We start from the raw sequence: 15,376 nt of genomic DNA, 5'->3' as shown, positions 1-15,376 counted from the left end.
CCTGCCTCAGCCTTCTGAGTAGTTGGGACTACAGGCTCGTGCCACCATGCCAGGCTAATATTTTGTATTTTTAATAGAGACAGGGTTTCACCATGTTAGCCAGGATGGTCTCAATCTCCTGACCTGGTGATTTGCCCACCTCAGCCTCCCAAAGTGCTGGGATTACAGGGGGGAGCCACTGCGTGCAGCCAATATCCAATTTCTTTTTATGGAGACTGGGTCTTTCTGTGTTGCCCCGGCTGGCCTCTAACTCCTGGCCTCAAGCAATTCTCTTTTCTCTTACAGGTATGAATCACTGTGCCCAGACATACATATTTTTTATTTTTTCTATTGATAACATTGGTTCCAAGGGACTCTTTTAAATAACTGGGATTGTTTGAAAGATATTTTAATGGTTTGAGAGCCTTTGTAGAATAAATTTTAAAAACAATATTTTATTGAGGTATAATTTATAAATTTAAAAATGCACAGATCTTAAGTGTACAGCACAGTGACTATGCTTTCACCTATTTGCTTATCACTCAAGAACAAGTGATGGAATATTTCTGCTCGGAAACACCTTGCCCTTTCCACTCAGTCTTTCCCCTGGATGATATTTTGTCTCCTACCAAAGAACATTATAGCATTTTTTTGTTTGTTTGTTTGAGATGGGATCTTACTGTCACCTAGGCTGGAGTGCAGTGGGTGCAGTTACAGCTGCCTAAACCTCTTGAGCTCAGGTAGTCCTCCCACTTTAACTTTCCAAGTAGCTGGGACCACAGGTGTGCGCTACCATGCCTGTTTTTTTGTTTTTTGTTTTTGTAGAGATGGAGTCTTACTATGTTGCCTAGGCTGGTTTTGAACTCCTGGGCTCAAGCAATTCACCTGCCTCAGCCTTCCAAAGTACTAGGAATACAGGCATGGGCCACTGTGCCTAGTTTTAGAACATTCTTTTATAAAGTGTTATTGAGATTAATCCATGTTGCATTATTGGACTTCATTTTATTGCTGGTAATGTATTGTATGCCCCATTACTTTTTACTTAAAAATTTTCTTTGCCAGCTGTGCACGGTGGTTCACACCTGTAATCCTAGCGCTTTGGGAAGCCAAGGTGGGCAGATCACCTGAGGTCAGGAGTTCAAGACCAGGCTGGCCAACATGGTGGTACCCCATCACTCCTAAAATACAAAAATCAGCCTGGCATGATGGCAGGTGTCTGTAATCCCAGCTGCTCGGGAGGCTGAGACGGGAGAATCGCTTGAACCTGGGAGATAGTGGTTGCAGTGAGCCGAGATCACACCATTGCACTCCTGCCTGGGCAGCTGAGAGAGACTCAGTCTCAAAAAAAAATAAATAGAGAAAAATTTATTTGCCATTCTCTCTAGATTTTGTTTTGTTTTGTTTTATTTTAATAGAATTAATTCAAAATTTAAAAAAAATTGAGAGGCTTGTATTTGTGTATTTTTCACTGCAGCTTTGACCTCCTAGGCTCAAACGGTACTCCCACCTCTGCCTCTGGAGTAGGTGGCGCTGTAGGCTTGTGCTACAACATTTGTCTAAGTTTTAAATTTTTTTGTAGACAGGGTCTCACTAGGTTGCCCAGGCTGGTCTCAAACTCCTTAGCTCAAGCAATCTTCCTCACCTCATCCTCCCAAAAGTGCTAGGATTACAGGTGTGAACCACTATGCCTGGCCATTCTTCTAAAATATTTTGTTACATATGTATAAATCTTGCAGAACGCTTTCCCTTTTTGTCTTGGCTTACACCTATAAATTCATTTCGGAGGCATAAAACAGACGACTGGCAGATTTATAAAGAAGAGAAGCTGTTACTAAAATTGGGAAAAAGAATTTAAAATTGTATAGGGCAAAAAGATTAATATTCAGGTAGGTACTAATTGGAAAATCTTGATGAACATAATACAAGCAAGATTTAATGGCAATAAAGTAAAAATTATGGGAGAGAAACAATGGAGCAAATGAATTATGCCATCAAATTTTAAACAGAAAATTTCTACATCCTCCATTTCCGTTCGCCATTCCTTAGGTAGACCCTTGTACCTTGATTGATGCTTGCTTGCTGTATAGATCTCCTTATTCATTAAAGTTATAAAATGGTGCTATTTTAATTATAATTATTTTATTATTAGTGTAAATTTGAAGAGGAGAGATAAATTCTACTTATCTATTTAGTCATAATGTAGGAAAGACAGGATACGTAAGAGTCTTCTCATTGATTGATTGATTGATTGAGATGGAGTCTCACCCTGTTGTCCAGGCTGGAGTGCAGTGGCGCAATCTCAGCTCACTGCAACCTCTGCCTCCTGGATTCAAGCGATTCTCCTGCCTCAGCCTCCCGAGTAGCTGGGATTACAGGCACGTGCCACCATGCCCAGCTAATTTTTGGTATCTTTAGTAGAGATGGAGTTTCACCATGTTGGCTAGACTGGTCTCGAACTCCTGGTCTCCAACTCTTGACCTGTTGATTCACCTGCCTCGGTCTTCCAAAGTGCTGGGATTACAGGCATGAGCCACTGCACTCAGCCTTTTTTATTTTTTTATTTTTTGAGATGGAGTCTCGCTCTGTTGCCAAGACTGGAGTGCAGTGGTGTGATCTCGGCTCACTGCACCCTCTGCCTCCCAGGTTCAAGGGATTCTCTTGCCTCAACCTCCCAAGTAGCTGGGACTATAGATGCACGTCACCATGCCTACCTAATTTTTTTTATTTTTACAAAATGCCTCCCAAAATTTTATATTTTTGCAAAAATGCCTCCCAGAGTTCTGGGATTACAGGTGTGACCCACTGTGCCCGGCCGAGTCCCCCTTTTATTTATCCATACTCAGAGTTACCAGTTGGTTCCAAAAGTGAACAATTATAGATAATTCATTTTGAGTTCTTGCTCTCTGCTCCACGTTAAGGACTTTACATAGATAAGATTTATAGCTGACAACACTTAGAGAGTATTTTATAGATGAAATTGAGACTGGGCATGGTGGCTCATGCCTGTAATCCCAGCACTTTGGGAAGCCGAGGAGGGCGGATCACCTGAGGTCAGGAATTCAAGACCAGCCTGATCAACATGGAGAAACCGCGTCTCTACTAAAAATACAAAATTAGCCAGGCTTAGTGGCACGTGCCTGTAATCCCAGCTACTAGGGAGGGTGAGGCAAGATAATCGTTTGAACCTGGGAGGCGGAGGTTGTGGTGAGCCGAGATCGCGCCATTGCACTCCAGCATGGGCAACAAGAGCGAAACTCCGTCTCAAAAAAAAGAAAAAAAGAAATTGAACTCGAGAGAGGTTTCAGGACTTTGCTCAAAGTCTCAGAGTAAGCAACTTGCAGAGCTCATTGTTTTATCTCCCAGTCTAGCTCTATCTAGAAGAAGTTCTTAGGCCTTATGCTACCTATCTTTCTATGTTCTATGTCCACTATATTTTAAGAAAATGTTTGTCTTCATTTAAATCATTCACTGGAGAGGACAGTATAGAACCAGGTTTAGAGTAATGTAGCATGTTGTAGAAACTTGCATATTTATAAATCTGTTAGTAGACCAACATGGAGAATTGTCCAGTCAGCTGAATATCCAATTTGACTACCTGGTTAAGGTGATTATTTTATCACCAGGCATTTTCTAATCATGTAAAACTTAACATCTACATGGTTTTACCTAATGTCTGAGTTTTGTTTTGTGAAAAATTTTAGTAAGATTTGATATGAATTTGAGAATGTTTGAGATGAATTTTCATAAATGTCAATTTCCGTTTTTCTACTATGCATTCCATTGGACCAGTGGGGTATGGATACCATTTGGTAATATTTACTAGAGTGTGATCTAGATGGGTATGTATTCAGGTAGAATGTATTACTCTTATGCCTTTAATTTGGGGGTGGGGGTGGTTCTGGTTTTGTATGTATCAGTGATTGTGACTTTGCTTATTTTACATACCATATCTATTTGTGTGCCACTTCTCATTACCTAGTTCCTTTATCTATTTTATAGAAAGGTGGGGGGGGGGAATCAGGAAAGTTTTCTGAATAATTACCTTGGCCTGTATTTTTGCTTTAAAATAGCAATGCTAGCACAGGAAGTTTGCTAAGTGAAAATTTACTCAGCTCTTGCCATTATGGACAGAAGGATTAAATTTCAAGAAAAAGCCTTTGCTCACGCTAAAGCAGAATTTCAAAACTTTTGCACCTAGGATCTGGGAGTATAGCCCAGAGTGAAAGATATTTTTCTCAAGATTTTCCATAAGAAAATTAGGGTGAAGGGAGTACGGGAATTTTATTTTATTTTTATTTATTTTTGAGACGAAATTTCGCTCTGGTTGCCCAGGCTATAGTGCAGTGGCGCGATCTTGGGTCACTGTAACCTCACTTTCTGGGCTCAAGCAATTCTCCTGCTTCAGCCTCCCGAGTAGCTGGGATTACAGGCGTCTGCCACCACACCTGGCTAATTTTTTGTATTTTTAGTAGAAACAGGGTTTCACCGTGTTGGCCAGGCTGGTCTTGAACTCCTGACCTCAGGTGATCCACTGCTTTGGTCTCCCAAAGTGCTAGGTTTACAGGTGTGAGCCACCACGCCTGGCCGGGAATTTTATTTACAGATTTATTTTTGAGTCAGGGCCTTGCTCTGTTGCCCAGGTTGGAGTACAGTAGCACATTCACAACTCACTGCTACTTCAAATTCCTGGGCTTAAGCGGTCCTCCTGCCTTTGTCTCCCAAGTAGCTGGGACTTCTACAGGTGCACTCCACCATGCCTGGCTAATTTCTTTTTTTTTAGACAGAGTCTTACTGTCGCCCAGGCTGGAGTGAAGTGGTGCGATCTCAGCTCACTGCAACCTCCGCCTCCTGAGTTAAGCAATTCTCGTGTCTCAGCCTCCCGATTAGGTGGGATTACTGGTGTGCAGCACCACGTCTAGCTAATTTTTTTTGTATTTTTTAGTAGAGATGGGGTTTCACCGTGTTGGCCAGGCTGGTCTCAAACTCCTGGCCTCAAGGTATCCGCCCATCTTGACCTCTCGAAGTTAATTTTTGTTTTTATTTATTTTGCTCAGGTTGTTCTATAACTTCTGGGCTCAAGCAGTCCTTCTGCCATGGCCTCCCATAGAGCTGAGATTATAGTTGTGAGCCACTGCACCTGGCCAGAATTTTATTTTCTACTTCATTAGGCATTTGTTTTAACTAAACACACAAAAAAATTAAAATTGATAATTTTCCCCCAAATTAACATCCAGAGCCCAATTGAACTTTGCCAATAGTTGTGTATGTCTTAAAGAATCTCTGTTCTTTAATAGTGCTTGAGGACTCCAACTTGAACTTTTTTGAAGCTTGTGGTTGACTGAGATTTATTCCTCTCTTTTGAGAATCAATGTCAAAGGATAAGAGAAATGTTATACAAATAAATATGGTAAATGTAAGGTGCATGATACGGCATTTTCAATAAATAGTCTTTGTTGTTACTTTACATACACAGTTCCTTATATTTTAATCTTGAATTTGTCTTAATCTATGTCTTCTCTCATACTTTTGATTTGTCTTCAGGTGAGAAGCCATTTAAATGTGATCAGTGCAGTTACGTGGCCTCTAATCAACACGAAGTAACCCGCCATGCAAGACAGGTTCACAATGGGCCTAAACCTCTTAATTGCCCACACTGTGATTACAAAACAGCAGATAGAAGCAACTTCAAAAAACACGTGGAGCTACATGTGAACCCACGGCAGTTCAATTGCCCTGTGTGTGACTATGCAGCTTCCAAGAAGTGTAATCTACAGTATCACTTCAAATCTAAGCATCCTACTTGTCCTAATAAAACAATGGATGTCTCAAAAGTGAAACTAAAGAAAACCAAAAAACGAGAGGTGGACTTGCCTGATATTAGCAATGAAAAAACAGAAATAGAACAAACAAAAATAAAAGGGGATGTGGCTGGAAAGAAAAACGAAAAGTCCATCAAAGCAGAGAAAAGAGATGTCTCAAAAGAGAAAAAGCCTTCTAATAATGTGTCAATGATTCAGGTGACTACCAGAACTCGAAAATCAGTAACAGAGACGAAAGAAATGGATGTGCATACAGGAAGCAATTCAGAAAAATTCAGTAAAACTAAGAAAAGCAAAAGGAAGCTGGAAGTTGACACCCATTCTTTACATGATCCTGTGAATGATGAGGAATCTTCAACAAAAAAGAGAAAGAAGGTAGAAAGCAAATCCAAAAATAATAGTCAGGAAGTGCCAAAGGGTGATAGCAAAGTGGAGGAGAATAAAAAGCAAAATACTTGCTTGAAAAAAAGTACAAAGAAGAAAACTCTGAAAAATAAATCAAGTAAGAAAAGCAGTAAGCCTCCTCAGAAGGCACCTGTTGAGAAGGAATCTGCTCAGATGGACCCTCCTCAGGTGGGGCCTGCTCCCACAGAGGCGATTCAGAAGGGACCCGTTCAGGTGGAGCCGCCACCTCCCATGGATCCTGCTCAGATAGAGGGTGCCCAGATGCAGCCTGCTCATGACGAGCATGTTCAGATGGAGGTGGCTCAGGAGGGGCCTACTCAGAAGGAGCTCCTGCCTCCCCTAGAGCCTGCTCAGATGGTGGGTGCCCAGATGGTACCTGCTCATGTGGAGCTGCCTCCTCCCATGGAGACTGCTCAGACGGAGGTTGCCCAAATGGGGCCTGCTCCCGTGGAACCTGCTCAGATGGAGGTTGCCCAGGTAGAACCTGCTCCCATGCAGGTGGTCCAGAAGGAGCCTGTTCAGATGGAGCTGTCTCCTCCCATGGAGGTGGTTCAGAAGGAACCTGTTCAGATAGAGCTGTCTCCTCCCATAGAGGTGATCCAGAACGAGCCTGTTCAGATGGAGGCGTCTCCTCCCATGGGGGTGGTTCAGAAGGAGCCTGATCAGAGGGAGCCACCTCCTCCCAGAGAGCCTCCCCTTCACATGGAGTCAGTTTCCAAAAAGCCTCCTCTCCGAAAAGATAAAAAGGAAAAGTCTAACATGCAGAGTGAAAGGGCACGGAAGGAGCAAGTCCTTATTGAAGTTGGCTTAGTGCCTGTTAAAGATAGCCGGCTTCTAAAGGAAAGTGTAAGCACAGAGGATTTCTCACCACCATCACCACCGCTGCCAAAGGAAAATTTAAAAGAAGAGGCATCAGGAGACCAAAAATTACTCAGCATAGGTGAAGGAAATAAAGAAGCCCCTCTTGAGAAAGTAGGAGCAGAAGAGGCAGATGAGAGCCTACCTGGTCTTGCTGCTAATATCAACGAATCTACCGATGTTTCATCCTCTGGACAAAACTTGAATACGCCAGAGGGTGAAACTTTAAATGGTAAACATCAGACTGACACTATGGTTTGTGAAATGAAAATGGACACTGATCAGAACACACGAGAGAATCTCCCTGGTATAAGTTCAACAGTTGAAGAAGCAGTTTCACCGGTGCTTCCCCCTTCAGCAGTAGAAGAATGTGAAGCAGTGTCCAAAACTGCACTGGCATCACCTCCTGCTACCATGGCAGTAAATGAGTCTCAGGAAATTGATGAAGATGAAGGCATCCACAGCCATGAAGGAAGTGACCTAAGTGACAACATGTCAGAGGGTAGTGATGATTCTGGATTGCATGGGGCTCGGCCAGTTCCACAAGAATCTAGCAGAAAAAATGCAAAGGAAGCCTTGGCAGTCAAAGCGGCCAAGGAAGATTTTGTTTGTATCTTCTGTGATCGTTCTTTCAGAAAGGGAAAAGATTACAGCAAACACCTCAATCGCCATTTGGTTAATGTGTACTATCTTGAAGAAGCAGCTCAAGGGCAGGAGTAATGAAACTTCGAACAAGGTTTCGGTTCTTAGTTTGTAAGGTATATTACATTTTATATTCATTTATAGTAGCAGACAACCTTTTAAGATTGCTTTAATTAGTATCTGATGTTGATTTTTAAGTGGCATTCTTTTTCTTAGGACTTTTTATGTATACCTATTGATTGTTGTGTAAATTTTAGCAAATAGAGTTAGTGTACTAAACCAGCAGATACCTAAATCTGTTAGCTTATGTGTTTAATTGAAATTAGAAGCCTACGATGGTATAACAGCATTTTATTGCTTTGTCCAGCTACAACTTGTCATTTTTTTCTCCATGTCTTATCTTCCTGTTTCACTTTAGTTTATTCATTTTTTATTGAGATCTATAAAAAATTGGCTTACTTAATAGCAAATTACTTGAAGAATTTGCCTGCTTTATATAAAGTTAGCACTTTAAGATTTTTTTTTAGAGATAAGACATTTAAATTGAAGAAAATTCTCCCAACAATAGACATTTCTGTCAGTCCAAGTATTTACTTCCTGAGTTTTGATCAATATTTTTTGTGTACGTTAATCATCATAAAAACAGTGATTTTGGTGTGTTTTTTATTTTGGTGCTTTAATGGCTTAAGATGTTGCACATTTTTTTTTCTTTTGGTTTCTGTTTTTGTTTTTTTGCCTATGCAGTTAAATTTTTCCTAGAAATAGCATTTGTGTTGAACAGTAACACTTTATACATATATATGCATGTTTATTTTGTTTGGCGTCTTTGGAGGGATGCTTTTAGCCTTGTTTGCAAAAGGGCAGTTTTCTTTTTCTTTGCTGCAGTTGTCTATTTTGCAGAATAATAGTGTGTGCAAGTTTGTGAGCAAATGAAACATGCAGGTTCAATCCATTGATTTTGATTTTTACATCTTATATCTATGCTAGAATCTGTATTTCATATAACTTATTTATTTTGAATGGATGTAGTAAATTCACAGCTATCAGTTTTGATTTTGCAATAAATAAACCACTAGGTTCCATATCGAACAAATTTTTATCTCAAATACCAACCATCATTTTTTTTTTTTTTTCCGTGTGTTTTGGTACAGCTAATTCCTAATTGTAGAGTGTTAAATGTTTGAGGAAAACCTTTTCTCATAGATGGTTGGTGTCCATATGGCTACTTTACAATAAAGAACTGTAAGTGTTATTTGGAAACTGCAAATCTGGAATTAGGAGACATAATTATTCCTTCATTTATAGAATATCACTTGGGAGATTCCAAAGCCATAGCTATTACGCGGCAAACCTAGGATAAGAGAGGTAGGTAGTATGAGTGCTGGTAGACCAGCTGCAACTTTCCTATACAGTGAAAAAGGCTGGTGAAACAAGTACAGTCCAGATTTTTAAAAATCATACTTTCTCAGGGATCTCCACAAACTGGTGGGTGTCCTGGCTGTCTGTGTGATAGCCTCTTTCTACAGGTGAGGCCTCAAATGAATTGCAGCTATCCTAGTGTTCCTGTGGGGCACTTTGTATGAAAAGGGCATGTACTTCAAAACATTTTTGTAGGTTCTTTGGCCAGTTGCCAAAGTGTATGAAGGAATCCAATAGAGGATTTTTCTTACTGATAGCAGTCATTAATTGCAGTAAAATATGATCCCATTAGGGAATCTTGAATTCTGACCTCCCATATTCTGTTTTGAAATAACCACTTTATATATCATTTTTAAAAAAATCTGATGATCTCTTTGAGGCAGGTTTCAGATTTTGGCAGTACAACATGAAAGATTAGGAAAAGCATTAATAATGTGTGGGTGGAAAGCTTGTTAAAAATCTGAGAGTGAAGTTTGAGTTAAAAGTTGTTTGAACATGGAATTGACTGGGAGGCCAAAGATTTAAAGAAGCAGAAGATTCTTCTCTTAAGACATGAGGAGTAAGTTGTGTGATAATGGTGTGTGTTTTGTGTGCATGAATGGACATTGTAAATGTTGAATTCTAGGCTCCGACAATCATTGTCAACAGAAGATCAAGCTGCAAATATTTATGTTTTAAAACTTAAATTATAAAGCTAGTTAAGTCTTTCTAACGACTAGTTTTAATGTTCATGGGTACATTTTACCTAAGTTACCGTTTACATTGTATAGAAAAAGATTCACCTTAAGCACAGATTGGTTATTAGGAACTAGTTTGGGGAAGAGGTTTTTTTGTGGATTCTTTCATACTGTAAAGAAAAACCATTTGTCTTTTGGGGAATTCTAATCTAGTCTTAAGACTAGAGTGCTAAAAACAAAAACATGAAGGAAATTAAAACCCCTTATTATTAGATTGATTTGTAAAAACATTGTTACTGGAAATTGATTGGACTTGAGGCCTTCTTCCAGAAAATAAGGACTTGATTGTCAGGCCTATATTAGGTTCTGAACCTTAATGCCGTGTATTTGTACTTACTAAAAATTGTTTCAATGAAAAGTACATTAGCAGTATGAACTTCTGGTCTAGGTGGAAGTTCTTCCATTTGAAAAATGTGATATTTGCATGGAACTGTTTGAATATTTTTATTTTCTAGTCCCCCTCCCCCACACTGGATAGAATTTAACCTAGAATTTTCCCTTTGGATAAAAGAACAAAAATTGAACATGTTATTTGTAAATTGATGTTTAGTAATTAGTGATGAACTTGAAATACTAGCATATATTATAAGCCTTAATCTTAGGTAGTCGTATGAAAATGAATCTCTTAACTATCTTTTGAACCTGTATTCACATTGGTTTTCAAGATATTTTAAGTTATATTTTTTCCTCTTTTCAGAGCTGCTTCTTATTCTGGGGCTACTTTTTTTTAAAATTGTGTAATTCACAAGGGGCTGCATTTTTTTTTTTTTTTTTTTAATAAGACTTATAACTATGGCTGGATCTTTTGCTCTAGTCTTCTAAGAAGGGCCATTTTATTTTTTAGAGTCACTTCTAAAGTCATGTGGTAATTAACTTTGGAGACTGTTTTGCATATGAGTGCTGATACAAATTAACACCCAAGTAGACCTCATTGCATGTCACCCTATGAATGTTGACAATGGAAGGAATACCTTGCCTGTAGTACACTGTCACTTCTGGACTGAAAAGCTGAGGAAGAAAGTTAATTTTCTTTTTTACCTAAGTTAGAAAAACTTAACAACTGGTGTTCCTAGTTTCCTGGTTGACCTCGGCAGATGAAGTGAACAGATAGTGTTAATTCAGATTGAAGAAATTATCTAAATCTTGGTTTGTGTAGATTTACAATCTACATGCAATATTAACTAAATCAGTTAGCTTTTACAGTTTCACATGTGTACATAGGTTCCCTCCCAGTCCCTTCCATATCCATTAGTTATTGAACTTTCTAAACTGGCATTGAAACATTACAACAATGTTTTGTTGCACCAATTTTATAAACTTACGCAGTGCAATACGTGTTACTTTTCTGAGGCAAACCAAAGGTAAATTTCTCAAGGTTCTTGCTGCCTTCTTTAGCAGCATTTGATGGAAGATCTTTTATACATTTGTAATAGATAAAAATAAACCAGATTGCAAATCCTTTTTTAAAATCTTAAACCATGTACCAAGTTTTTGGTCCAAATTGTGTAGGATAAGTTAAATTGCATTCTATTAACCAATATGAGTGTATTTCTGTAAGCATAGTTAATGTTGAAATAAAGTTTTAAAAACCATGATGCCTTTGTTTATTATTGGTATATCCAGAATGTAGGAAAGCCAAATTTATGTTGCTGGAACTGCAAGTGTATTAATAGGCTTTTCAAGATTATTTCTCAGGCTGGGCACAGTGGCTTACGCCTGTAATCCCATCTCTTTGGGAGGCTGAGGCAGGTGGATCACGAGGTCAGGAGTTCAAGGCTAGCCTGGCCAACATAGTGAAACCACGTCTCTACTAAAAATACAAAAATTAGCCGGGTGTGGTGGCGGGCGCCTGTAATCCCAGCCATTCGGGAGGCTGAGGCAAGAGAATTGCTTAAAGCCAGGAGGTGGAGGTTGCAGTGAGGCGAGATCCCACCGTTGCACTCCAGCCCAGGCGACAGTGCGAGACTCCGTCTTAAAAAAGTATGTATTGGCCGGGCGCGGTGGCTCAAGCCTGTAATCCCAGCACTTTGGGAGGCCGAGACGGGCGGATCACGAGGTCAGGAGATCAAGACCATCCTGGCTAACACGGTGAAACCCCGTCTCTACTAAAAAAATACAAAAAAACTAGCCGGGCGAGGTGGCGGGCGCCTGTAGTCTCAGCTACTCGGAAGGCTGAGGCAGGAGAATGGCGTGAACCCGGGAGGCGGAGCTTGTAGTGAGCTGAGATCCGGCCACTGTCCTCCAGCCTGGGCCACAGAGCAAGACTCCGTCTCAAAAAAAAAAAAAAAAAAAAAAAGTACGTATTTATCACAGGTGACCAGTTGTAGGTAGAAAAGTCACAGCATGTTGTTTGAGGTAACAATCCAGTATGGGTAGTAACCCAAAGCATACACTGCTTGGTGGGAGGTGGGGGAGAAATTGGACAATTCACACAAGATTTTAAATAGTAATTATTTGCCAACCACAAGTCCCCTTAATAGTTTTAATATGCATATCCCTTTTCAGTAGCAGGCCTGGAATTATTGAATTTTGAAACAGTCTCTGTCACCCAGGCTAGAGTGCAGTGGCATGATCTTGGCTCACTGCAACCTCTGCTACCTGGGTTCAGGTGACTCTTCTTCCCCAGCCTCCCAAGTAGCTGGAATCACAGGTGGCTGCTACCGTGCCTGGCCAATTTTTGTAGTTATAGTTGGCCAGGCTGGTCTTGAACTCCTGACCTCGTGTTCCACCCGCCTCAGCCTCCTAAAGTGCTGGGATTCCAGGTGTGAGCCATCATGCCCGACCACAAAATGAATTTTCTAAGCATTGATTTTATTATGGTAGAGTCGATGATGAGTAGCATGAAATTTTCTAGCTCATCTGGGATATATATATGGGGAGTTTATCTTGAATATATAAATCCTTTGATAATCTGATTTGGTGTGTTTAATGAATGAAGTAATTGGTACAAGGTCTTTCTCCAGTCTTTTGCTGTTGCTTTCCCACAACTATCCCTGGTAAGGGTTTTTACATATATTACACATTCACACTTGCCTTGTTGCCTCATCCCTTTTTCTTCCCAAGAGTCTCACTTGGGTTGAATGTAGGAAGTGTTAACAGTATAGTAGGGTGAGCAGCCTATTGAAACTCATCCTCAGCTTCATAAAGGCAGATTGATGAAAGTTCTAAGACCCATATGCTAACATTTGCTACTCAGGGAGGTCAGTGTGAAGAAAGTGGTGGCTTTTCTTATTTTTTTTCTTTTTGAGACGGAGTCTCGCTCTGTCACCCAGGCTGGAGTACAGTGGTGCGATCCCAGCTCACTGCAACCTCCGACTCCCTGGTTGAAACGATTATCCAGCCTCAGCCTCCTGGAGTAGCTAGAATTACAGGCACCCACCACCATGCCCAGCCAGTTTTTGTATTTTTAGTAGGCATGGGGTTTCACCATGTTGTTGGTCAGGATGGTCTCCATCTCCTGACCTCGTGTTCCGCCTGCCTCGGCCTCCCAAAGTGCTGGGATTACAGGTGTGAGCCACCCCCGCGCCCAGCCGAAAGTGGCTCTTTTCAAAGGATTTGAAGTTCACTGTATCGAGAGCTTTGTGGGCCCTGCAGTGGGAGCCAGGTTTACAAGGGGCTTCTCTTCTATAATCAGGCAGATCATTTTAACTTTACTAAGCCTGTTTCCTCATCTATAAAGTGGATGTGTAGCACATCTATCCATAGAGTGGCATTTGCTTGGCATATAGTACTAGCATTAAGACCTCTTTCACTAGATAACAAACCAACTATTAAAGAAAAGGTGCGTTCTCAATTTCTGGTTAAGTTGTATAGCTCATCTTTTTTGCATGGTTTGCAAAGTAGTGAGCATTTTACTGGTATATAAGTAGTATGTAAGCCTTTGTGTTGATCTGTTAACATTTCCATGAGAGCCACAATGCTTTTATTTTCACATACTGGCCCTTATTGGGACAAAGAGTTAATTGCCTAGGCCAAGAATAGTATGTGTATATTGATATTAACTAATACACAATGGTAGTTTTACTGTGATTTTAAAATTCTGATAACGTAGAAATCTCTTTGTAAACAGACTGTTTTCTTTCTGGATGCCTTAACAAAGTAAGGAGAATTGCCAGGCATGGTGGCTCACGCTTGTAATCCCAGCACTTTGGGAGACCGAGGCGGGTGGATCACATGAGATCGGGAGTTTGAGACCAGCCTGGCCAACATGGAGAAATGCCATCTCTACTGAAAAAATACAAAATTAGTCGGGCATGGTGGCACATGCCTGTAGTCCCAGCTACTTGGGAGGCTTAGGCAGGAGAATTGCTTGAACCCAGGAGGCGGAGGTTGCAGTGAGCCGAGATCACACCATTGCACTTCAACTTGGGCAACGAGCGAAACTCCATCTCAAAAAAAAGGAGAGTCATCCTAAGTATCAAGAAATAGCAAGCTTTGAAAAAGATTATTGTTTTTTTTTTGAGACAGGGTCTCGCTTTGTCATCCAGGCTGGAATGCAGTGGTGTGATCTTGTTTCACTGCAACCTCGGCTCACTGCAATTTTCTTGCCTCAGCTTCCCAAGTAGCTGGGACTACAGGCATGCGCCACCACACCTGGCTAAGTTTTGTATTTTTAGTAGAGATGGGCTTTCGCCTGTTGGCCAGGCTGGTCTCGAACTCCTGACCTGAAGTAGTCCTCCCACTTTGGCCTCCCAAAGTGCTGGGATTACAGGGGTGAGCCACCGCACCCGGCCAAAAAAGATACTTTTTTCAACTGTTTTGAGAAAGGTTCAGGCTTACAGAGACATTAAACAACTGGCCAAAAAAGATATTTTTTTCAACTTTATTTTGAGAAAGGTTCAAGCTCATAGAGACGTTGAAAGAATGGTATACTAGGACGGGTGTGGTGGCTCGTGCCTGTAATCCCAGCACTTCGGGAGGCCAAGGCGGGCACATCACTTGAGCTCAGGAGTTCAAGACCAGCATGGCCGACATGGTGAATCCCCCATCTCTACTAAAAATACAGAAATTAGCCGGGCATGGTGGCACACACCTGTAATGCCAGCTACTCGGGCGGCTGAGGCAGGAGAATCGCTTGAACCCAGAGGTGGAGGTTGCAGTGAGCTGAGACCGTGCCATTGCACTCCAGCCTGGGTGACAGAATGAGACTCTGTCTCAAAAAAAAAAAAACAGGGCCGGGCGCGGTGGCTCAAGCCTGTAATCCCAGCACTTTGGGAGGCCGAGACGGGCGGATCACGAGGTCAGGAGATCGAGACCATCCTGGCTAACACGGTGAAACCCCATCTCTACTAAAAAAAATACAAAAAAAAACTAGCCGGGCGAGGTGGCGGGCGCATGTAGTCCCAGTTACTCGGGAGGCTGAGGCAGGAGAATGGCGTAAACCCGGGAGGCGGAGCTTGCAGTGAGCCGAGATCCGGCCACTGCACTCCAGCCCCCTGGCGACAGAGCGAGACTCCGTCTCAAAAAAAAAAAAAAAAAAAAAAAAAAAAAACCCCCATTTGGTTTCCCCACCCACAT

At 41.2% G+C, this 15,376-nt stretch overlaps 1 protein-coding gene across 4 annotated transcripts in view; it reads left to right on the top strand.

Annotated features, from left to right (window-relative positions):
• Window positions 1–15,376, top strand: part of REST (RE1 silencing transcription factor) — a 48,580-nt gene that overhangs the window by 15,780 nt on the left and 17,424 nt on the right. For 3 of the 4 annotated variants that reach the window (XM_017849214.1, XM_017849216.1, XM_017849215.1), the window contains one exon: window positions 5,521–11,451. In XM_017849214.1, coding sequence (XP_017704703.1) covers window positions 5,521–7,781 — 2,261 coding nt within the window. In that variant the 3' untranslated portion in view covers window positions 7,782–11,451. Of the gene's footprint in view, window positions 1–5,520; window positions 11,452–15,376 lie in introns of those variants that run through there. The other variant, XM_017849213.1, reaches the window with a different exon arrangement.

Source organism: Rhinopithecus bieti, unplaced genomic scaffold, assembly GCF_001698545.2.
Source record: "Rhinopithecus bieti isolate Rb0 unplaced genomic scaffold, ASM169854v2 scaffold_31527, whole genome shotgun sequence".
Classification (NCBI taxonomy): domain Eukaryota; kingdom Metazoa; phylum Chordata; class Mammalia; order Primates; family Cercopithecidae; genus Rhinopithecus; species Rhinopithecus bieti.
Note: the sequence above shows the minus strand (reverse complement) of the source record. Positions and strands in the feature narration are given on the sequence as shown.